This window comes from Vidua macroura, chromosome 18 (genome assembly GCF_024509145.1).
Source record: "Vidua macroura isolate BioBank_ID:100142 chromosome 18, ASM2450914v1, whole genome shotgun sequence".
NCBI lineage: Eukaryota > Metazoa > Chordata > Aves > Passeriformes > Viduidae > Vidua > Vidua macroura.
In genome coordinates this window covers 14,136,573-14,159,684 of record NC_071588.1, presented here as the reverse complement: position 1 = coordinate 14,159,684, position 23,112 = coordinate 14,136,573, and the positions used below count along the sequence as shown (strand labels likewise).

The following is a 23,112-nucleotide window of genomic DNA, read 5'->3' as shown; positions in this document are numbered from 1 at the left end:
CACCTTCACCAGGATGTTCAGCATGGCACCTGGGTAAGAGATTGTTACTTTTGGCTTCTTGATATTGGTTGACTTGATGACAAAGTTCTCTGGAAAGCTGTTGGGAAGGACACACCAAATCCCATCGGTATCCAGTTCTAGAGGTCTCCTAAGGAAGAAAGGAAGGCCACTTCAGGAGCAGAGTAGATGAGAGGTGAGGATCAGTTCTGTGCCCCCCATTAAGAAAGCAGCAGCCTGTTCCATCCACTCTGTTCCCTTCTGCAAAGCAAACCCTCAAATACAACAGCAGTGTCAGGAATCTGAATGCTCATAGAATCAGAGAATCACAGATCTCTGGAGGTTGGAAGGGACCTTAAAGCTCATCACATTCCAACAACTCCTTGTCATGGGCAATGACAACTTCCCTAGACCAGGTTACTCCAAGCCCTGTCCAATCTGGCCTTGAAACACTTCCAGGGATCCAGGGGCAGCTACAGCTTCTCTGGGCAACTTGTGCAGAGAAGGATTTCTTCCCAATATTCCAGCTAACCCTGCCCTCTGGCAGTGGGAAGCCATTCCCTCTTGTCCCACCACTCCTAGTCGTTGCCCAAAATCTGTCTGCACCTTTCTTGGAGTCTCTTTAAGCACCTAAAGGGACTCTAAGGTCTCCCTGGAGCCTTCTCTTCTCCAGGATGAAAACCCCCAGCTTTCTCAGCCCTTCTTCCTCATAGGAAATGTGTTCTGTTTCTCTGAAAACTCAGGTGTTTAACATGCTCCCACATCTGTCCTAGATACAGACGGACCTTCTTCAGCTCAGCACACACTCACCCAATCTGCTCGATCAGCTCTCTGGCCTGGGTGATGATATTTGCCCCCGTGAAGCAGACAATGCCAGCCATTTCCATGGAGTACCAGCGAGCTCTGTGAGCAGAAGAGTCACAGTTAAAACCATGACATGCTCCCTCCCAAACCTAGCTGTGGAAGGGTAGGAGGATCGCTTGGGGAAGAAGGGCAAGAAACACAATACTGGGCATTGTTCTCCTATGAAATTCTCTACTTATGATGCTCCAGAAAAGCTGAAAACCCACTAATTGACAAGATTTACATGATTTAATGTCTGGTAAGAGTCTCCAGGATGAGGAGTAGTGGGTAGAAGCAAGAGAAGAGTGTTACAGGCAGGACCTACTCTCATCTTGGTGCTTCAGGAAGCAACTACCTCACCAGGATAATCCTGGTTTCCAAGGGTCTTCTCTAGAGGATCCTGGATGGCTCAGGGGAGACTTACCCTTTCCGCATGACATAGCCATAGAAGGAGTTGAGGATGCACTTGTGGGCCAGCTGAAGGGAGTCATAGAGGATCTCCATGTTCTTGCAGCGTTTCACTTCAGAGGCATCTCCTGTCTCCACTGCTGCAGACAGCTTCTTCTTCCACACCTGCATGCCAAGGGCAGAATCAGGACAATTCCACATATCACTGCTGGTGGCACCCAACTGGTTTCCACTCAGTCCCAGTATAGCATTGCAGCTCTACAGAAATATCTTTGCCAAAGATCAGCACCATGAGTCAAACATCCCATTTTCTTTCCCATCACAGGAGGGGTTGGTCAGAAGCACTTTGTCAGTTGTCAGATGAGACTTGCAGCTCCCATCGTTGATCGGAATTCAAGCAGCACCAGCTGTTCTGCACCATACGTGTGCATGGAAGAACTCGATATACTGCCTGATGCAATCCATCATGCCTAGCTAACAGCAGAACCACCAGTGTAGGAAAAGCCTCTCTGTCAGTCCTAGGAATAATGGCAAAAGAGGCAGCTGGGAGGAACTGCAAAGCAATGGGCTCTTTAATTAACTCTGCCAGACATAGAGCCCCTGGGCCTCCTAGAATAGTTTGGGTTGGAAGGGACCTTAAAGCTCATCTCATCCCACCCTCTGCCTTGGGAAGGAACACCTTTTTAATAGACCAGGTTGCTTTAAGTCTCATCTAACCCAACTGGCTTTGGACACTTGGAGGGATGGGGCAGCCACAGCTTCTCTGGTCAACCTCTGCCAGTGCCTTACCTCCCTCACAAGGAAGAATTTCTTCCCAATAACTAATACAACCCTGCCCTCTATCAGTGGGAAGCCAAAAGAGTAATCCTTTGATGTTTTCAGCAAGGCACAAGAGATCCCCAGGCTTGGTAAGACAGTTCGATCAGCACCCAGGCTTGGTACCTTGTGCAGCCCCTTGAACTCATATCGGCGGTCCCGGAATGCTCGCACGGTGTCCACATAGAAAGAGTTTTCTCGTTGGCAGATGGTGGTGACTCGCTCCTCCACCTTGGTGACATGGATCTTCTTGTACGCCTTGCGGCAGTAATCTGGTCAAGGGAGGAGGCAGAGGTTCTCAGGGATGGCTGCCCTGCTACAGAGGGGTGAGTAGGGATAGGGAGGCAGCTAAGCATAAGGCATGGGTGAGTGGCGGACAGCCCTACTGCAAAGGGAGCGGAAGATCCCAGTATGGAAAGATGCAAGACATCTTTATGGAGGTGGAGGGCAAGGGAGAAAAAAAACTAATCATATGGCCCACCTACAAACCCAGGGTCTACCCCCAGCCAGTTGGGTGGTTCTGCTGGACAGCTTCCGTCCAGGTGATAGGATAATGTGATGTTTCTCTTACATTAACTGGCTTTATTTAGCAGCCTGACAAAAAAATGGAGCCATTCATATTTCAGCTCAAATCCATGGCTCTCCATGACAAAGGGAAACACTGACAGAGGTACCAGTGCCTGGCTTCTCGTAGGAGGCATGCATGAGTCTGTTGGGATCTTGGAGAAGTTTTGAGACCAGCCTGACTTCACCCCACAGCCCTAGGAGGGGTGACTACTGCTGAATACCGCTCATGGTCCAGGTTGCAAAACATTGCCAGGATCATGACCTTGATTCATTTTTTTACCTGCTAGGCGCTTTTTCTCATACTTGGCTTGTTCTTCCTGGGAGAGCTCATGGAAGGCACGAGGTGGTCCATCAGGGAACAAGGGAGGGAACTTCTCTGACTCCAGCTGCTGCTGGATGCGGTGGTACTCACTGCGGCTGGCAGGCACTGCAGAGGAGGGCAGTGATCAGTCTCAGAGGAGAAGCAGGAATTTGGCTCCATTTCTGTGGGCTGTACTTACTGAACTCTCCTCTCCACTGCCACGTCATCCGGCGCTGACAGTTGGCACCTGGCTTGTTAAAGTCGCAGGCAGCACACGTGGCCTCATCCACCATGGCAGAGGGCTGGATGAGGTAACAGACACACAGGTGTTAGAGGGGACAACTCATGCTAGAACAGGTGTTGAGTGGCAGAAGAGCACAAGTGTGAACATCAGAGATGGTACTCAGTGAGTTCCCCTTTCCAGAGCCTTTCAGAGGCTCCTCCTTTCACAAGCTCCTCAAAACAACAGCTGGGTTTTTGGGAAGAGTTCTAGCTAAAGCTGCAGCTGAGTCTCTGAAGACCTAGCAATCCAGAGAAGGACAACAGAGCTAGGGAAGGGGCTGGAGCACAAGTCTGATGAGGAGCAGCTGAGGAAGCTGGGGGCTCAGCCTGGAGAAAAGTAGGCACAGGGAAGACATTCTTACTCCTACAACTTCCCGACAGGAGGGTGGACCCAGGTGGGGGTCATGCTCTGCTCTCAGGGAACAAGTGAGGAAACAGCCTCAAGTTGTGCCAGAAGATGTTTAGGTTGGATAATAGGGAAAAATCCTTCACTGAAAGGGTGATCAGACAGTGGCACAGGCTGCCCAGAGTGGCATTCTCCTGAAAGTATTTAAAAGCCATGTGGATGTGCCACTTGGGGACATGGGTTAGTGGTGGCTTCGGCAATGCTGGCAGAGTGGTTGGACTCAATGGTCTTAGAGGGCTTTTCCAACCAAAATAATTCCATGATTCTACAATTCCATGGCAGCTTGACCAAATTTCACACTCAGCCTCATCTTCTTCCCCTACCCCATGCAGAAAGTTCAGCTCTTGCTTTTAAGGGGATCCAGAGGGACCATCAAGGTCATCTGGAAATCAGATAAGGAGAGACAAGACTGATGTTACCCACCTGCAATCTGTTCGTCAGAATGATGTTGGGGTACATGGCCCCCACATCCAGATGATAGATAAGAGGACACTCAATTCTGTTGGGAACATCCTTCAAAGAATTCAGTTTGGCCTTGATTTCATCACAAACCTGTGGTGAGATAAAGAGAAGTGAAACTAGGGCAGGAAGGAGTTAATTAATCAAATTACTTTTTGAATTTGGTTCTTCTTCAGAGGGACATGCCACAGGCTCTGAGGATGAATCTAAAAGACCAGATCAGGGTCTCCTTGACCACTGGTGCTTTAGGTTTTGATTTCAACATCCAGGATAAGCTTTTCTGTATGGATACCTGGGAAGTAAAAGCAGCTGCTTCCTAAATATGACTTGATTGAGGACTTTTTCAGTGCAAATGTGTCACCCTTGCACCAAGAATGACAAGAACAGACAAGGAGACAGTGTGAAAAGGAAGAAAATAAGGCTTTTATGGAAAGGAAACTTTGTCTTAAATAGACCGACACGACACATTCTATTTGATTGGTTAATTAATAAAGACATCTTTTTCACACACCATCCTTGAGAGGAACAGAAAAGTAAGGTGGAAAAACAGAAAAACACCACCTGCAGATTGTTTAGACTAACAAGTTATCACATCCCTACAACTCACTAAAAATTCTCACAAGCCGTTTCTCTCTCCCTGACCAGGCTGGCATCCACATAAATGGGTTAATGGAGACAACAGCAAAGACCAGAGGTCTCCAGTCTAGTGCTGCCCTCCAAGAAACTCCAGTCTTGGATTTGGAGAGGGGCAACCTGCACTTTTGTAGCTGATAAGAAGTGGGAAACACAAAGAACAAGAGCATTCGGGATATCTGAGGGGTCTGCCTTCTCCCTAAATTCCTTCCTGGCTCTCTCAGAGCTTTGCTCCTGGTTGAACTCACTAAGAGAAAAGCAGGAGCTGCATTCCTCAGATGGGGCAGAGACCCTGATCCCCAGGCTGAGCTGCAGGACTCAGCCTGTAGATGGGCTTCTTAGTTTCTCTTTGTAGAGCATAAACCAAACCCAAACAAGCATTTTAGAGCTGCAGTCCCAGTTTCTTGCCCAGCTCAGCTGTGCTGTGGGTGCTGTACCTCCTGGAAGTTGGTGACCTGATCCAAGGGAAGACTCTCCTCTTCCTCGATGGCGTGCTGCAGGGTCTTCTCCACATGCTGCACCAGGAAGTCGAAGGCAGCAGGATTCTACAGGAACATGGAGATAGCAGTGAGGCCATAGGCAGCTGTCCCTGGCTGCAGGCCAGCAGCTTCTGCTCCACACCCCTGTCCCTGCTTCGCCTGGGGACCTCTAAGCTGTAAGGGGCATGTTGAGGCACTGGGGGAGGTGATGGAGGTAGCAGAAACAGGTAAAAAAACCTCAGGAAGGGTTCAAAAGCAGCTCAGTTTGAGAGAAGACAAGACCCCAGGTGACAGAGGCATAACTTCCAAGAAACACTGGCTGAAAAACAAACCCAAAACCCTGCTTCATCACCATCCCCTGCTGTCAACAAGCTCTGGATTGCTTGCTCTCCCACTGAAGCACAGATGGCCACTTAGAGATCTCCCCCCATCCCGTCCCAGCCCAGCTTCAGGTAGCAAGGGTCACCTGGAGGTTGCAAAGCATTGGAACAGGCTGTTGAGGTCAGTGGTGAAATCACTAATCTGATCACCCTAAAAGTGATCAGAAAACATACAGATGTGGCACTTGGGACAGTGGTGGCCTTGGCAATGTTGGGTTAACCGTTGGACTTGGCAGCATTCTAGAAGCCCAGCAGGGATACACTGGAGAGGCGAACAACAGTGGAAATGCTATCCCCTCCCCATCACGCTGCTCCATGAGGACTGGGGTTGGCTGCTGGCCCATTACCATTTTGAAGCGGCAGGGAATGTCACTGCGGAAGACCCCAGATTCCAGTGCTTCCACATGGCCTCCCACATAGGTCTCCGAGTCCAGCACATGTCCATCTTCTGTGAGTTTGTTGAATTCCTGCTCCTGCTTGTTGGGGAAGATGATGTTGGCATGGTAGGCCTGAACCATCAGCAGTGCCTCACACAGTGTCCCAGAGCCTTTTCTTAACACCTGCACATGAGAAACCAAATCTGGATTCAAATTCAAAAATAGTAGACTCAAATATCAGGAGGAACTTGTTCCCTGTGAGGGTGGTAAGGCACTGGACTGGCACAGGTGTCCCAGAGAAGCTGTGGCTGCCCCATGCCTGGAAGTGTCCAAGGCCAGGCTGGACAGAGCTTGGAGCAACCTAGTCTAGTGGAAGGTGTCCCTGCCCTTGACAGGAGGGTGGATGAGATTATCTTCAAGATCCCTTCCAACCCAAACCAGTCTGTGATTCTGTAGAAGTGCTGTCCCAGCACTGGCAAGACTGGACTGTCACACAATGAGCTGGACAGCTTCAGCTGGTGACACATCTGCAACACCACTCCATCAACTGCCTTTGTCAGCTCAACCAAGTGGGAACAGACTGACATCTACATGCTTAACAGCTTCCTCATCATCCTCCCTACAGCTGACAACAGCCAAGTTGAACAAGTTCACTGACAAGTGAACTTGGCTGAGCATGAAGCATCAGCCATACTTTCTAGCTTTCTAGCCCCAGCCCTGCACTGCCAAATGTCAGGTGTCTCCTTCTTATAGAAACCTGTCTCCAAACACTCCACAGCTGTAGGAGAAAGGAGTAGCCTCTAAATCCACCCTCCCTTCCTCCCTGCCACACATGCAGAGTATCTAGGCAATGGGAATCAGATCTGTGGCCAGAGCATCCCTGCAGTGTAGGAATCATGGTACTTCACCCAGAAAAGAGATCATCATTTTGGAAAAGCACTCACCTCATCAGGCTCCATGGGAATGATGGTACACAAGGCGAAAATGAAGGGATGCACATACTTCATATACATGTAGTAAGTAGCAACGGCATCAGACACCGAGTAGGTGGCCAGGGTCTGTCAAGGAACGAGAGAAGTATATGAATCCAAATCCCATGTGAGAGTGGTTCAATGACAATATTTCATTGCTTCCTGCTGAACATTCTCCTATAAACAAGAAGAAGGAAAAGGCATATTTCTCCATAGTCTAGGTTGTAAAGAATAATGGGTTTGCTTCTGAGGCCATTCTGCTTTAGCTCTAGTCAAACAGCAACATGTCAGCTCTAACAGAGAAGGAACAGGGAAGATGAACTAAAGGCGCAGAATCCATTCAGTCTGGGTCTCAGAAAGCTGCTACAGGGCTCAGCAGAACCTCCTGCCTATGACACCTGGAGCACTAACCCTCTTCTATTCCCCCAGCAGGTCTCAGTTCTCATGGTATTTCTGATTTCAGTGGTGCTTTTCACCCCACACTGATGGAAATAAATACAGAGAATGCACAGTGCAATGCCAGGGCCAGAACCAATTCAGGGGAATCCTGTTTCTTCTCCCTGTGAGCTCCAAGGCATGGGAAGTCTGGGGAGACAGATTCAGTTAATTTCTCAAAATCCACTCTAACTTAGAGACTTAGTCATAGCGCAGCTGCTCAAGGCTGGTTTTCCCATAGAGCACAGGGAGAGAATACCTGAGGCTCCTCCGTGGCCATCCTGCACATCTCCTCGGGGTCCAGCTCCACTGGATCGTAACCCAGTTTTGCTTTAGCTGCTGCTTTCAGGTTGTGACTTCCCACTGGAAGGTAACTGTCTCTCTTCACCCACCTGGATAGAATCAGGAAAATAGCAGTTTGTGCAGACAAACCAGGCCTGACTTTTGAAATAGGGTCAAGATTGTGAAGGGGACCTCGACTACCATGGGGATCTCTCACCAAGGACAGGCCAGCATCCAAGAAGAGTGGATGCAGTTGGACAAGGCTGTCCAACTTTAGCTAACCCAACCAGAAGAACCCCCACTGTCCATCTCCCCGCCACTGCTCATAATTTCTACCTTCCAGCTCCCTCAGTGGCTTTAAGGTAAATATTTCACTGCTGAAGAAGACCGCACCTGCAAGAACTGCAAGGACATCCAGCTGTGCTCCAGAGCCCAGACTGCTCCAGGGGGGAAAACCAACATAAAACCCTAAAGTTCTGTCTCTCTCATGTGTCCTTTCATCTTCCCTCTATGTTAGGAGGCTGGTAGGTGAGACTATAGTCCCTTTCCCTGCTCCAATGGCCAAATCTTAACCCGCTCCCTCTCCCTTTCTCTGTCCTCCCAAATCAGCAAACACCCAAGGCTGCAACGCAAGAGCAGTCTGGGAACCCTTCAGGGGAAGGCTTGGCAGCTCCTGTGGAATGCAGCACACCAAGGGGAAGAAGACAACACAGGAATGGATTATCACACAGCTGAAGAAGGTGACACACAAAGCTTCCAACAGAACAAGAGAACAGTATTCAAATACAACTGTAGGTATTTTATCAGAAGAGATAAAGATACAGCTATGTGGTAGAGAGGCAGCATTCGGTACCTCAGACAGTCCATGTGGATGCACTGGGATGCTTTGTATTCTCCCTGGCTGTCCTTCTGAAACCCAATTTCCTGATACATATTAATTCCATGAGCTGCTGCTCTTGCTTCCACAAAGGGCCTGAGGAAAGAGGAAGCATGAAGAGAAGGAGCAAAACAGCCATTTTCCTGCATCTCTAACAATGGTTCCATGATCGCTTTGTTACAAGATACCTAATGATTTTTTTCTTGTGATTTATCTGTGTATAGACTTCCAGGTAGGACTTGAAACAACTTGGTCTAGTGGAAGGTGTGTCTGGTCATGGCAGCGGGGTTGGAACAAGATGGTTTTAAAAGTCTGTTCCAACCCAAACCATTCTGTTGTTCAAGAGACAAACCTGCTTGCTTGTATCCTGCATCTGAAGGCAGAGGTGTGTAGTCCCTCTCCTCCTGTTTCCCCAGGCTCATCTGCACACTTCTTCCAATATCCTCCAGGTCTCTTTTGACTCTCTCCCTGCTCTCCCATGATTGAGCTCATCCATATGCTGACATTTCCACATTGCCAAGGGTTTAAAAGCAGCTCAGGCAAGTGGATGGGACTCTTCAGAAAGTCCTACTGCCAAGCCAACGACCACAGGATTTGGCGAGGTGCAGGACACAGCTGCTCCACATGTGGCCACATGGCCTCCCCACACTGTCTGAGCTATGGAAGGATGTTGAGGATGGAACCTGACCTTGCCCTCTAGCTAAGGTGACACCTTGCCAGTTTAGTCATCATCCCTGATCTTACCAGTCAAAGAAGTCTCCATTGTATGTGACAATGATGGTGGGTTTGGTCTCCCGGACATGTTCAAACCATCTCTGGATTAAATGAGCCTGGGATGAAACAGAAAAGATGTGTAATTTAAGGAACCTCCTCAACAGGCAGGTGGTGGATACCACACAGTTTGTTCTACCTTTCATCTTTCCTCTGCACCTAGCCCAAACCTGATCTCTCTCACCCTTATTCCCAAGAAACAAAAGCACAAGCAACCCTGCTGGACTTACTGGGATCCCCAGGGAGGCAATCTGCCAGGGAATGAGCTCTCTGGCCAGGAAAAGGTCCAGGCAGGTGAAACTGCAGAGCAGAACTGACTTACCTCATCTGGTTCATTAAAGACACAAAATGGACCCTCATACTCTGGCTTGGGAGTAAACTCAAAGTCTTCAATGTTCTCTGAGACAATTTCCCTGTTTGTGATCAGGTAGCCCTGAGGAGGAGACAAGGAGGCAGTGAGAAGGACTGAAGTTGCAGACAATCAAAAATGCTGCCCAAACAATTGGATGCTTTTCTCTTGAAAGCCAGAGCTTCTGTCAAGGGGGAAGAACATTTTGGGAATCATCCATTGAAGCATCATTGACCATCGGAAAAGGAGGCCACGGAGAGACAATATAGGACACCAGTGTTGTCTCCTGCAGAAGCACCAACAACCTGGGCTGGGTTCCATGAAATACCACCCAGACGTCAATGCCATTCCCACAAGCACACATCATGCAGCTGGCAGCATGGCAAGCCTGGAGACAGCAGGATTAGAGGGGAATGCTGCGCTGCTTCCTGGCTTTGCTGCCCAAGCCTGAAGGAAACCATCCTGGTATCCTTACCTGCCCATCAATCATGTAGGAGATCATCATGATCTGGTCTGTGTCGGCATCAGGAAACTTCAAAGGGAGTTTGGTTGTTTCAATATCAAAGGCAAGAACAACAGGATCCTGGGCAGGACCAAATCCATTAGAAAAGATTCCAGAGCTGACTGAAAGGGTGGTTCCCATAAAACCCAGTGTTGGTCCAGTAAGTGAACCAGAACATCCCCATTAATTGTTTTAGAGCTTTATCAACCCAAAAAATCACTACCCAAGCCCAGTGTTTCCCCTGCCACCACAGTTTTACACTGGCAGCACATCAGACGCCAGTCTGTTGGGGCGGAACATCTGCACAAATGACGCCCGCCTAATGCTCACCGGCCTCTCCACAAGGTCATCTCGGCGGGTGATTTCAGGGGGGTAGGTGTTGCCCCGGTATCGCACATTGTACCAGTGAGCCTGTGGAGAGATGAGGGTGGGCAGTGCCTTATGGCAGGGCCATATCCCCATGTCACTCTGTCCAGCTGCTGGAGAGAAACTGTGGCAATAACAGGCAGCCCAGAAGAAAAATTCAAACTATGGCCATGCATTAATCAGGTAGCTTTTCTGTGTGCCATTAAATAAGAAGACCAGCAGAACAGAATTGAGCTCTAGACATGACCTCATTGTCACCAATACTTTTGTAAAGATGTTGGAGAGAAAAAACTTTTCTGCACTTCAGGAGTGTGACTGGGAAAGCAAAGCTCACCACGTGGATCTTCAGGTCGATGGAAAGGCGAACGTGGTAAGGCACATCATACTCCCGCATATCCACGATGTTGTCCATCTGGTTGGCAATTTTCTTTGAGGCTCCTTCCTCATCTGTGCTTAGGGTGCCTCCACTCAGAGCACTGCAAGAGCAGAGGGAAGCAGCTGCCTTAGCCATGTGTCACACAGAATCACTAGGCTGGAAGAGACCTTTAAGATCATCGAGTCCAACCCAGCCCTAACACCTCAACTAAACCATGGCACCGAGTGCCACATCCAATCTTTTTTTAAACACATCCAGGGATGACGACTCCACCACCTCCCTGGGCAGATGATTACAGTACTTTATCACTCTTTCAGTAAAAAACTTTTTCCGAACATCCAACCTAAATTTCCCTTAGCACAGCTTAAGACTGTGTCCTCTCATTCTGTCAGTTGTTGCCTAGAGAAAGAGACCAACCCCCACCTGAGCACAGCCACCTTTCAGGAAGTTGTAGAGAGTGATAAGGTCACATCTGAGTCTCCTTTCTCCAGGTTAACAATCCCAGCTCCCTCAGTTGTTTCCCATAGGGCTTGTGTTCCAAGCCCCTCTCCAGCCTCATTGCCTCCTCTGGATGTGCTCAAGCGTCTCAACATCCTTCCCAAAATGAGGGGCCAGAGCTGGGCACAGCACTCGAGGTGTGGCCTCACCAGTGCCGAGTACAGGGGAAGAATGACCTCCCTAGTTCTGCTGGCCACACTATTGCTGATCCAGGCCAGGAGCCATTGGCCTTCTTGGCCACCAGGGCACACTGCTGGCTCATGTTCAGCTGGCTGTCGACCAGTACCCCCAGGTCCCTTTCTGCCTGGGCACTGTCCAGCCTATAATGTTGCAGGGGGTTATTGTGGCCAAAATTCAGGACTCGGAACTTGGATTTATTAAACTTCATCTTATTGGACTCTGCCCATCCCTCCAACCGTTCCAGGTCTCCCTGCAGAGCCATCCTACCTTCCAACAGATGGACACACACTCCCAGCTTAGTGTCATCTGCACATTTACTAACAAAAGACTCAATCCCCTCATCCGTGTCGTAAATAAAAACATTGAACAGACCTGGTCCCAGCACAGAGTCCTGTGGGACACCACTGGTGACTGTCCCCAGCTGGATGCAGCACCACTCACCACCACTCTCTGGGCTGGCCACCCAGCCAGTTCTGAGCCCAGCACAGAGTGCTCCTGGCCCAGCCCAGAGTGCTCCTGGCCCAGCCGTGGGCTGCAGCTTTTCCAGGAGTGTGCTGTGGGAGACAGTGCCAAAGGCCTTGCTGGAGTCCAAATAGACACATCCACAGCCTGTCCCGCATCCACCAGGAGGGTCACCTGGTCATAAAAGGAGACCAGGTTGGTCAAACATGACCTACCCCTCCTAAATCCCTGCTGGCTGGGTCTGATACCCTGGCCATCCTGTAAGAGCTGTGTGATGACACTCAGTATAAACTGTTCCTTTACCTTAGCAGGTACTAAGGTTAGACTAACTGGCCTGTAATTACCAGGATCCCCCTTCCCACCCTTGGGAAAATGGGCATCATATTGGCCAGCTTCCAGTCATCTGGAACCTCACCAGTGAGCCAGGGCTGTTGGTAAATGATGGAGAGCAGCTTCACCAGCTCATCTGCCAGCTTCTCATCACCCTGGGGTGGATCTCATCTGGTTCCATAGACTTATGAACATCCAAGTGGCTCAGCAGTTCTCTGACTGCCTCCTCCTGGATAACAGGAGCCCTTTCTGCTCCCTGACACCATCTACCAGCCCAGGAGGACAGTTGTCCTGAGGACAAGCCATCTTCTCACTAAAGACGGAGGCAAAGAAGGTGTTAAAGACCTTCGCCTTCTCCCCATCTGCAGTCACTAAATTCCCTCCTGCATCTAGTAGAGAACCAAGGATGCTCTTCCCTTCCTTTTGCCAATAACATATTTGTAAAAACATTTTTTTATCCTTCACAAAAGTTGCCAAATTAAGTTCTAATTGAGCTATGGCCTCTCTAATTTTTTTCCTACATGCTGTAGCAATCCCCTTATATATTTCCTGAGATACCAGATCCTCATTCCAAAGATGATCCATGCTCCTTTCATTCCTAAGTTCCTTCAAAACCTCCTTGCCCATCCAGGCTGAATGTTTGCCTCGTTAACTCATCTTTCAGCGCACAGGGACAGTCTGTGCTGTGCCGTGCCCTCAAGATCTCTGTTTTGAAGCACACCTACCCCTCTTGGACTCCTCCTGCTTCCCAAGGAACTCCCCGAATAAGTCTCCTAAATAGGCCAAAGTCTGGCCTCTGGAAGTGCATTGTGAAATTTTTACTGATGCTCCTCCTTATTTCACCAAATATTGAGAACTATAATTTCACGATCACTATGCCCCAAACAGCCTCCCAACCACCACATCTCCCACCAGCCCATCTCTTCTTGTGAACAACAGATCTAGCATAGTTCTTTCCCTGGTGTCAGTCTACCAGGGACACCCACTGGCACTGGTAACACTGACAGCAGGAGTCAGGGACAGGAGACAAATAGAAAATGTTGGATTATTTCTGTCTTGATCACAACTAGAAGGAAGGTTGCCCATTGCCTCTCTGGACCCTTTCACAGGGAATGGGCAAACTATTTGACAGGCAACCAGATACCACCACATCCCGTCCCATCAGCTCTGGGGCCTCTTAATGTGCTGCACAGAGCTGGAAGAACCACCCTGAAGATGCGTGGCAGAAAGGCATAGCAGGAGTCAGACCCGGGCAAGATAACTCTGGGGAGAGCTGGGAAATAATCAAGAGGGTCTAATTATTAAGTGGGTGGTAAGACACTAGCACAGATTGCCCAGAGAAGCTGTGGCTGTCACATCCCTGGAAGTGTTCAAGGCCACGTTGGAGAGGGCTTAGAGAAATCTGGTCTAGTGGAAGGTGTCCCTGCCCTTGACAGGAGGGTGGAAGAGATTATCTTTAAGATCCCTTCCAACCCAAACCAGTCTGTGATTCTGTAGAAGTGCTGTCCCAGCACTGGTAACCTGGTCTAGAGGAAAATGTCCCTGCTCATCGCAGGTGGGTTGGACTAGACGGCCTTTAGAGGTCCCTTCCAACCCAAACTACTCCATGGTTCTATGAATTATTAACATGAGAAACTGACTGAGTCCCTTGTGGTGAGCTCCCACCTTGATAGCATGGTTGTGTAGACTTCACTCGCCTGGTCCTGCTCCCTGTTTTTCCTCACAGCAGGAGAGATCTCCTTCCGCACCTTCACCAAGTCCTCCACCGTGTTGAAGGACAGCTTGATGTAGTTCCTCTTCAGGCCTACCAAGTGGTTTGGCTGCAAAGCAGCAGGAGAATGGCAGTTCAGGGATGGGTACCATGAGAGAGGGGTGGAAGGCCAACAAGACCGATGCAGGTGGAAGGATTGGCTAAAAAAGAGATGATGATGGGTGGGACAGTAAAGCACTGAGGAGAGATTCTGGTGGGTGTGTCAAGAGCAGCAAGAGCCCAGCCAGCCCTGCTGCTTGTGCAGGCACCCACAAGTGGGATTTACTCAGGGAAAAAGAGGAAGAATAGGTTGAGCACAAGCAGCATCCCCCTCCTGCAGTATCGTTCTTCCTCCAACCACTTTAATTTTAGAAATTAATGTCCTGAACACATTGTCTGGAACAACTGATATGTTCAAGGAGAGGAACGTAATTACTGCTGATAAGCAATTAGCCACAGTAAACACATTTCTGAGATGCCACAGCACCAGGAGACTTAAGTTAAGAATGCTGCTTTCTCTCTCTGCCCATCCCTAGACCTGTGCAAGGTCAAAAAAAAAAAATGCCACAGAAGGATACAGACCAGATCCAAGTCCTCTTTGGGGACAGTTTCCAGCTTTGCAATCTTCCCTTGGAACTTCTTGGAGAGGAAGGAGGACACTTCCCGCTCACAGCCCTGTCAAGAGACCGTGAGGTTGAAGAGTGCATCTCTGTCCTTGGGAGAAGATCATCCCAAAGCAGGCTGCCCAGGAGGTCTTGAGCTCCCCAAGATGATGTCTCCTGAGCTGGGGAGCTCAGCCCTGCCCCTCCTCACCTTCTGGGTGGCAATGTAGAAGTAGGGCTTGTAGGGTAGGGCCACCTAGGAAGGAGCAGACAGACAGTGGTGAAAGGTTCTCTCCCGGGACACTGCACCCACCTGGTCCCCCCTAGCACCCACCTTGAAGCGGCTCCCATCCTCCTGGATGAAGTAGTAGTCCACTGCGCTCACTGACTGCCGGTCCTCATCCAGCACCTCCGTCTGCCCATGGGCACCAAGACTCAACAAGGTCCCTTCATGAGACTACCCCGGGACCCCACCACGGGACCCTTTCCCACCGGGGCTTACCGGAAGTCTCCGTGTAGGACTTCCCCCCCCCCCTCGGTAGTGCCAGGGAAACATGGGAGACCCAGCAGGGACATTGGGTCTCCTCCCCCGAGTAGGGCCGGAGCCTATCTGTCGGAACCGCCTCGCTCGGCCCTACCATGGCTCTCCCAGGGGACTTCCTCCCCAGCTCCCTTTGTGGGGCATCTCCGTGGGACACTCCCCCCACACCCCGGGCTGTATCGGGGGTCTCCCCATAGGACTCCTGCCCCCAGCCCTACCGGCCATAACTCCGTGGGACTCTCATCTCTGGTACGGTGCCTCTGTGGGAAACCCTTCCCCAGGCCCTATCGGGGGTCTCCCCACGGGACGCCCAGTGCCCCGTCTGTTGCCTGCTCGCCTCCCGCCGCGCCGGCCCGTACCGGATGCATGTTGATGAGCCAGCCCGTCCGCTCACCGGGCTCTGCGGGTCGCTCGAAGCCGAACAGCGCGTCCAGCCGATCCGTGTGCTGTGCCCGCTCCAGGCGCTTGAGTGCGGACAGCGCGGGGGCATCGTCACGGCCGGACCCGGCGCCGCCCGCCTGCTCCCAGGGCCCGCCTGGCCGCCGGCCACGCCGCGCTGCCTCGGGCTCAGCGCCGTCCCTCAGCCCCATCCCGGCCGGCCCGCGCCGCACCTCAGCGGCGCCGCGGAAGAAACTTCCCGCGCTGCGCCCGATTCTCGCGAGCGCCCGGCGGCGAGAGCACCAATCAGAACGCTGCCCCGCCTCCCCGTGGGCGCATCTCACCAATGACAGGTGTAGCTTTCCCCCCCCTCGTCCCGCCCCCGGCGCGCGCCCCCTCACGCCCCCGCGTGAGTATGCTAATGAAATGTTGTAATTGTGACATTTCAGGGAAGGACTTTTAAAATGTAACTGAAGGCTGCAGAAGACTGAGTTTTTGGCAGAGAGATCCCCCTCGCTCGCAGCGCTGAATAAACAAATACCTGCTCTGTAGCCATCTGACTATAGAGTTTTATTTTGTTGCCCAATTTTGGGCTTCAAGAGACACAGAGGTCCCAGAGACATACACAGGGATGCAAACACAGGACACCCAGGACTCACAGGCACCAGACACACAGATGGCCACCTACAAGGTGCTGCTGTCATCAGCACCTTGCACAGGACCCTCACCACACCCCGGCCCCCATTCCCAGACCCCTCCCTGTGCCTGGTGTCCCCCCAGTTCACATGTTCAGCAGTGGCAAAGCCCAGGCTGTTCCTTTTGGAAGGGCCAACCCCAATTGGTTTCTGGATAGGCCACAGATTAGTGTGCCCCCTTTGTACAGAAAATCATGCTATGAAAAGACAGTGTACATGAAGGAGACAGAATGTTTGAAATTATACAAGGTTTAGCATTTTTTAATGTAACTTTAGTCAGGTTAGTTTGTCTTAGTCCAGGGAAAAAGGGGATTGAAGTTTCTTTTCAAATGACTCTGTATCACCGGGCGAAAACTGATGAGTTTAACACCTACATAGACTGGGAATAGCCAGCAGACACAGATACCAGCAGATAGGCAACCTTCAACCCCAGACATTGCCCCCCGGCATGGTCGGAGATACCTGGTCCGAAAAAGACTGATAAGAACCGAAAAATGAGGACCAAATTAGCCTCGGAGGTGAAGAAATCCGTAAACAATAGGAAACCAACTACTAAGAACTGCGTAACTTGGGACCAATGCACATTGAACCAATGAATTCCTATGAGTTTGACTGTATAAAATATAGGGAAAATCTAGTAAAATTTATGCATCATAGAATGATTTTCTCTGCATATCTGGGCAATACGTGGGTGAAATTTCTGTTGCACATTCTGGCCAGAATAAAGCAATGCCTTGATTCTCTAATGTTGTTTCGTTCTTTAAAAAGTTTTAAAGTTTTTCTAAAAGATCTTTATGCTTTCTGATGTTTACATATTTCTACTAGTGTTCTTACGCATGTTCATGTAAATATTAATTGTTTTGCATTCTTCTTTGTGGGAAGAGAGAATTGATGGACTGTTAGTTTGACCAGTGTGGTTGGAGAGGTGACAATTTCACCCTCCAATCCACTGTCACTTTTGGGATTCTATATATTATGGAGTTAAAAAATAAAACACTCTCTTGTTGCTCTTCATCTTCCTTCTTTTACATTTAACGTGTGTGTGTGTGAGGTATTTCATGTTGTAGTGCAACATTCTAACACTAAAAATGGTTGTTGGAGAGTTTCTTGTTCTTGCCGCAGTTCTGGTGACACGTTCATCCTTTCTATTTGACCTGAATTCTGAGGGTGCCAGGGGGTATGGAGGTCCCACTGAATTCTCAAAGCAGCCATAATCCTTTGAATGATCCCTCTGTAAAATGAGTTGCCCTGTCCAAGTCCACTGCCTTAACAATCCCATATTCAGAAATCATTTGTTAACTGATCAAATAAGTGATCATTTAAATCCGTCAGATCAAATAGCTGAAGTGGCTAGAAACACCTCTGGTCATCCTGCCAGCTGGCATGCCACTACCAGAGGATATTTAAGCCCTCTTGCCCAGGGCATCTCAAATACACCTGACATCTCTGGAAGGACGTATAGCCCAGGGTCACACCTCCACCTTGCAATCTCCTTTGTAGTCTGGCTATTAACTTTAGCCAGGCGCCTCTCAATAGCTTGTTTTGCTAAAACAAAAAAACATAAAGCAGAACATCTTGAGGAAGGTCTCTGCCAATCCTAGAGAGCTCCAATTACTCCCCATGGAGTTGTTTTAACATTTCAGGGTCAAAGCTCCTGGCATCCACTTTTTACTGTCCTCTGTAAATAAATTTTTCCCTTTCTTCTTCTTCATGACCTTTCATTATCTCCAACTCCTCTGGTGGGAAAGACAGCAGCAGCAGCATCACTCCTTCCCCCTTCCCCTGGCAATGGTTGAGCCACAGGGAGCAAAGGGAGGATCCCGGAGACCTCTGCCAGAAGTGCTGCCTTCTGAACCTCTCCATTGGCCTGTTGATTAACTATCGTCTCTTCTGAGTACCCTGCCTGATGTCCCCTAACATGTATTATTTCTACCTCTCTTGGTAAATCAACTGTCACCAAATGACACAAGCAAAAACGACGCAGCACAGCCTTGGTCACGATGAAGAGACTAATTTATTTTTTCTGACTCCAATCTTTTATAGTTCTCAAAAGATGCCAGTGCATTGGAGGGTGAACGTGCCACCTCTCCAACGACACTGGACAAACTACCTGTACATCAAATTTCTCTGCCTCTATGAAAGAATGCAAAACAATAGGTTATTTACAGAAAGTTGTGTGAGAAAGTTCTCTACAAGAATGTAAACTCAGAAGGCTTTAGAAAACTCTTGATAACCAGGGTGACATCTCACCCTTTTCAGTTTAAAAAAGAAAAAGGAAAAGAAAAATGAACAATGTTCAGTGCTCATTCATGGAGGACTCATCAGAGTGATCACTCGCGTTGTCTGCATCTGAGTCATCACTCAACGATTCACCCACTTGATGCCTTTCAGGTTGGTCACGGGCTCCATGTTGCCCTTCGGCCGGATTCTGTCTCTGCGGTTGCAGGTCAGGACGAACACACTTCGAAGGTACCCAGCGTGTCCCAGTATCTGTGGACACACAAGCATACCCACGCCCCGAAGCGATAAGGTCATAGGGACCTTCCCACTGTTTGGTGACTAAATTTCGCACTCGAACCTTCGCTCGAGGCTGATGTGCCTCATCCGCAGCCTGCAACGAGAAATGATGATTCAAAATGACACAGTTATTTGAGTTCTGCTGCACTGTAAGATGATTGATGGTGTACAAAGCCTTTTCCAACCGACTGTGTGGGGTTTCACCCTGCATTCCCCATTTTTGTTTTTGAAGAACCCGCTTCAGAGTACCATGAGCGCGTTCTACAATAGCTTGACCTGTCGGGGAATGAGGGATACCAAACTTGTGTGACACACCCCACAGCTGCAGGAACTGCCGCACCTTTTGTGATGCGTAAGCAGGACCATTGTCAGTTTTCACAGCAGAAGGTACACCCAGAACGGCAAAGGCCTGCCTCCAGTGGGCAATGACATCGCGGGCCTTCTCTCCAGTGTGAGCAGAAGCCCACATCGTGGAGGAGAATGTGTCCACCGTGACATGCACATACTTGAGCCGGCCAAACTCGGCAATCTGAGTGACATCGGTCTGCCAAAGCTCCAAGGCCCTAAGGCCTCTGGGGTTTACCCCTGCTGGTAAAGGTGGAGCAAGCGCATGGCAGTCGTCACAAGACTCGACAATGTCACGAGCCTCAGTTGGCGTCAGCTGAAACTGCTTCTGCAAAGTATGTGCGTTCTGATGGAAGAACCCATGCGATGCCTTGGCCTGTGCGAGTGTATCAGGCTGAGGTGCTACCCATGCCGGGTTAGCCAACCTGTCAGCCCTCGCGTTACCTTCTGCCACAAACCCTGGCAAATTGGTGTGGCTCCTCACATGCAAAACTGGATGTAAATTGGATGAACCCGGGCCTGAATGGCACACCACAAGGTCTTCAGTAAATGAAACAAGGCAGGATTACTGACCTCCTTCAAGACCGAATGACCCAATCGCTGTGCAATGTCAGCCACATAGGCGGAATCCGTGACCAAATTGAAAGGTTCCTGGGAAAATCTCTCAAATGCCATGACAGCAGCCCTCAATTCAACCAATTGGGCTGACCCATCCTGATGACCTTCCAGAACCTGCCACTCAGATCCATCCTTCCAAGTAACAATGGCCTTTCCTGTCTTCCCCGAACCATCAGTAAAGACGGTGGGCCCTTGCACGGGTTCCTGACTATTTTTGGGCCGCAAAGAAATTTGTGTGGATTTCGCCACCTGCAGTAGCTTGTGGCTGGGCAGATGATAAGTGATCTGCCCTGTGAAATTTTCCAGAGCACATTGCAAGGACACACTGTGTGCAAAGCTCCAGTCAAAATCCTCCCGGCATACCGGGAGTATGATCTTTGCGGGATCCGCACCCATCAATTGCAAACACCGTTGCCGGCATTTGATTATCAACTGAGCAAGCAACTCAGCCAATTCAGTCGCCGTCTTCTGCGGCTGATGGGGCAGGAAAACCCATTCCAAGATGTGCAAGGGGTCGGACCATTCGTCACTCCATTGGCCAATGATACCTGTGGGATGCGAATCTGGAGTGGTAATGAACACAGTGACATCAACGGAGAGGTCAATGCGATAAACTTGGCGGGCAGAAACAGCCCGCTGAACCTCCTCCAGCACCTGACGTGCCTCAGGGGTCAATGCGCGAGGCGACTTTAGATCAGAGTCTCCTTTCAACAAATCATACAGAGGAGACAGCTGTGCGTCGGTTAGTCCCAGGTACGGACGTAACCAAGTGATGACACCCATCAATTTCTGGGCATCATTCAGTGTCTTCACCGAATGCACAAATTGCACCTCCTGGTGTCGGATTGTCCGTTCCAGGATTTTGACCCCCAAATACTTCCAAGGAGGCTGTTGCTGGACCTTTTCTGGAGCCACCTGCAGTCCATGCGCATGCAAAGCATCGAGCAACCGAGGCTGAATCCTCAGCAGCTCATCCTGGGTGGAAGCAGCCACCAAAATGTCGTCCATATAATGATACAGACGTGCACCAGGAAACTGCTTGTGAACTCCAGACAAGGCACGAGCCACGTACCATTGGCATATGGCCGGGGAATTGCGCATCCCCTGGGGCAAAACTCTCCATTGATATCGCTGTGCAGGTTCAGCATTGTCTATTGCTGGCACCGAGAAGGCAAATTTTGGTCTGTCATCGGGATGCAAAGGAATTGTAAAGAAACAATCCTTCAAATCCACGATGAAGATCGGCCAATCTGCAGGAAGCATGGTAGGCGATGGCATGCCCGCCTGCAATGTTCCCATGCTTTCCATCACGGCATTGACCTTTCGGAGGTCTTGTAACAACCTCCATTTCCCAGACTTCTTCTTGATGCAGAAGACAGGAGTGTTCCAGGGACTGGTAGAAGGCTCCAGATGGCCCTGGTCCAACTGCTCCTGCACTAAATCTTGAAGGGCACTCAATTTATCTTGAGGTAGGGGCCACTGGTTCTCCCAAACAGGTGTGTCCACCAGCCACCGTATAGGAGGCGTAGGACACTCTGCACCCTTTGTCGCAGTGGCCCCCATCAAAAACCCGTCCCGATGCGCACCCCCCATGCAGACAGAACATCCCTCCCCCAGAGGTTAGCAGGAGTAGAAGTAACATGCGGCCTAACCCAGGCCGTCTGTCCCTCTGGGTTCGTGACCAGCACGGACCGCTGGCTCACGTAACATCGCGCCGTTCCCCCCAGTCCTGTGACAGACGTCTCCATTGGATTCAGGGGCCAGTCTGGAGGCCAGGTGGCAAGGGAGAGAACCGTGACGTCAGCGCCGCTGTCAAGAAGCCCGTGGAGGCGAATCTCTGACGGCGTCGCACCAGGGATGGACAGAGTACACGACATCTCGGGACGGTCTTTGGTCAGGACAGCGGTCCAGTGAATTTGAGGCGGTCCAGTGGACTCAAAACCGCCAGCCCCATGCGGCCGATCAGCCATCCTGCGAACAGAAGACTTAAAATGTACAAGTTGAGCAAGCCGTGTCCCCTTCAGGATCGTGATGGGGGGGGGGGGGGCGGGTGTGGAAACCATTGCACAGATCTGCCCTGTGAAGTCTGCATCAATGAGACCCAGGTGCACAATGATTCCCTGAAGGGTGGCACTAGACCTCCCCATAAGGAGAGCACTCATGCCTTCACCCAAGGGACCAAAGGCATCCAGGGGAACCTTGTGTATCTTAGACGATTCTAAAACAACTGTTGCTGCTGTGCAGACATCCACGCCTGCTGATCCCCGGGTGCTGGCTGCAAGCTGGCTGAGCAAACCTCCATGGGCTCTGGGGTCTGGAGATGAACTTGTGTCTGGGCGCGCTTCCCCTTCGCGCTCCGCCTCCCGTTTCCCGGGCCTGGCAGTGCTTGGCCATTAGCATGAACAGTTGCCTTGCAGGCGTATGACATATGGCCAGGCCTTCCACACCGGCCACACAAGAACAGGGGAAACCTTCCCTTCTGCGCTTTCTTCCCCTGCTTGGTGCTGGTCCGAGCACTCCCCCGCTGCTGCTGCCAGCCCTGCGGCACTGCCCAGACTGGCTGCGCAGCATTAGCCCAAGCAGACATCTTTTGAACCGAGGGGCTAAGGTCTGCACAGGCCTCTGCCATCTGCGAGACAGTAGCCGTACTAGGAAGAGCCCATATGACCCTCTTACATTCTGCGTTACAGTTGCTCCTGGCCAGGTTCGCAAGCACAAGTCTCCTTGACTCAGGATCTGCCAATTGCCTCTCCACAGAGGCAGTCAGCCTCCCTGCAAATTTCATGAAGGGCTCATCGACCCCTTGAACAATGGTCGCAAACGGCTGCAACGGAGCAGCCATTTCTAGACTCTGAATCAATGCTGCCAAACCCAACGTCTGGCACTGATCAATCACAAGGCGACCATATCTGGCTTGCCCCTGAGGATCAGCGTAATTGCCTGTGCCCAGCAACATGTCAGCGCCAACTGCACTCCTGGGATCCTGTGGCCCCCGCGTAGCATTCTTCTCCACTGCGCTGGCCACCAACCGAGCCCACTTGTCCTCAAAAACGTCAACCTGCACAGGGTCAAAAAGAGCATGTGCCAGAGAACGGATGTCATACGGTGTCAGCATATCAGCGACAAGCATTCGGAGCGTCTGCATGACCTCAGCAGACCCAACACCATGCTGGGCAACGGTATCACGGATTTCTTTCAGTACCTTAAACGATAAAGGCTGATGGGTGTTATGAGTAACACCCGTAAGCACAGGGAAAGCCTGGGGACCCCTTAGTAAGGTTGCATCATCTGCCGTGTCCCGTCCCGTAGGTTCCCCAGA

The 23,112-nt window shown here is 50.5% G+C and overlaps 1 protein-coding gene across 1 annotated transcript in view; it reads right to left on the bottom strand.

The window, feature by feature from the left end:
- The window catches only part of POLE (DNA polymerase epsilon, catalytic subunit), a 36,889-nt gene extending 21,059 nt beyond the window's left edge, over positions 1-15,830 (bottom strand). Inside the window, exons 1-22 of the mRNA XM_053993832.1 lie at positions 15,600-15,830; positions 15,034-15,114; positions 14,911-14,955; positions 14,680-14,772; positions 14,013-14,167; positions 10,836-10,977; positions 10,466-10,546; positions 10,109-10,216; positions 9,607-9,717; positions 9,258-9,343; positions 8,490-8,609; positions 7,614-7,746; positions 6,893-7,006; positions 5,919-6,131; positions 5,150-5,257; positions 4,044-4,172; positions 3,132-3,234; positions 2,912-3,058; positions 2,191-2,336; positions 1,265-1,413; positions 808-900; positions 4-148 (exon numbers count right to left, since the gene is read on the bottom strand). Coding sequence (XP_053849807.1) covers positions 4-148; positions 808-900; positions 1,265-1,413; positions 2,191-2,336; positions 2,912-3,058; positions 3,132-3,234; positions 4,044-4,172; positions 5,150-5,257; positions 5,919-6,131; positions 6,893-7,006; positions 7,614-7,746; positions 8,490-8,609; positions 9,258-9,343; positions 9,607-9,717; positions 10,109-10,216; positions 10,466-10,546; positions 10,836-10,977; positions 14,013-14,167; positions 14,680-14,772; positions 14,911-14,955; positions 15,034-15,114; positions 15,600-15,830 — 2,733 coding nt within the window. The remainder of the gene's footprint in view (positions 1-3; positions 149-807; positions 901-1,264; positions 1,414-2,190; positions 2,337-2,911; positions 3,059-3,131; positions 3,235-4,043; positions 4,173-5,149; positions 5,258-5,918; positions 6,132-6,892; positions 7,007-7,613; positions 7,747-8,489; positions 8,610-9,257; positions 9,344-9,606; positions 9,718-10,108; positions 10,217-10,465; positions 10,547-10,835; positions 10,978-14,012; positions 14,168-14,679; positions 14,773-14,910; positions 14,956-15,033; positions 15,115-15,599) is intronic.
- Between the last annotated feature and the right edge of the window lie 7,282 nt (positions 15,831-23,112).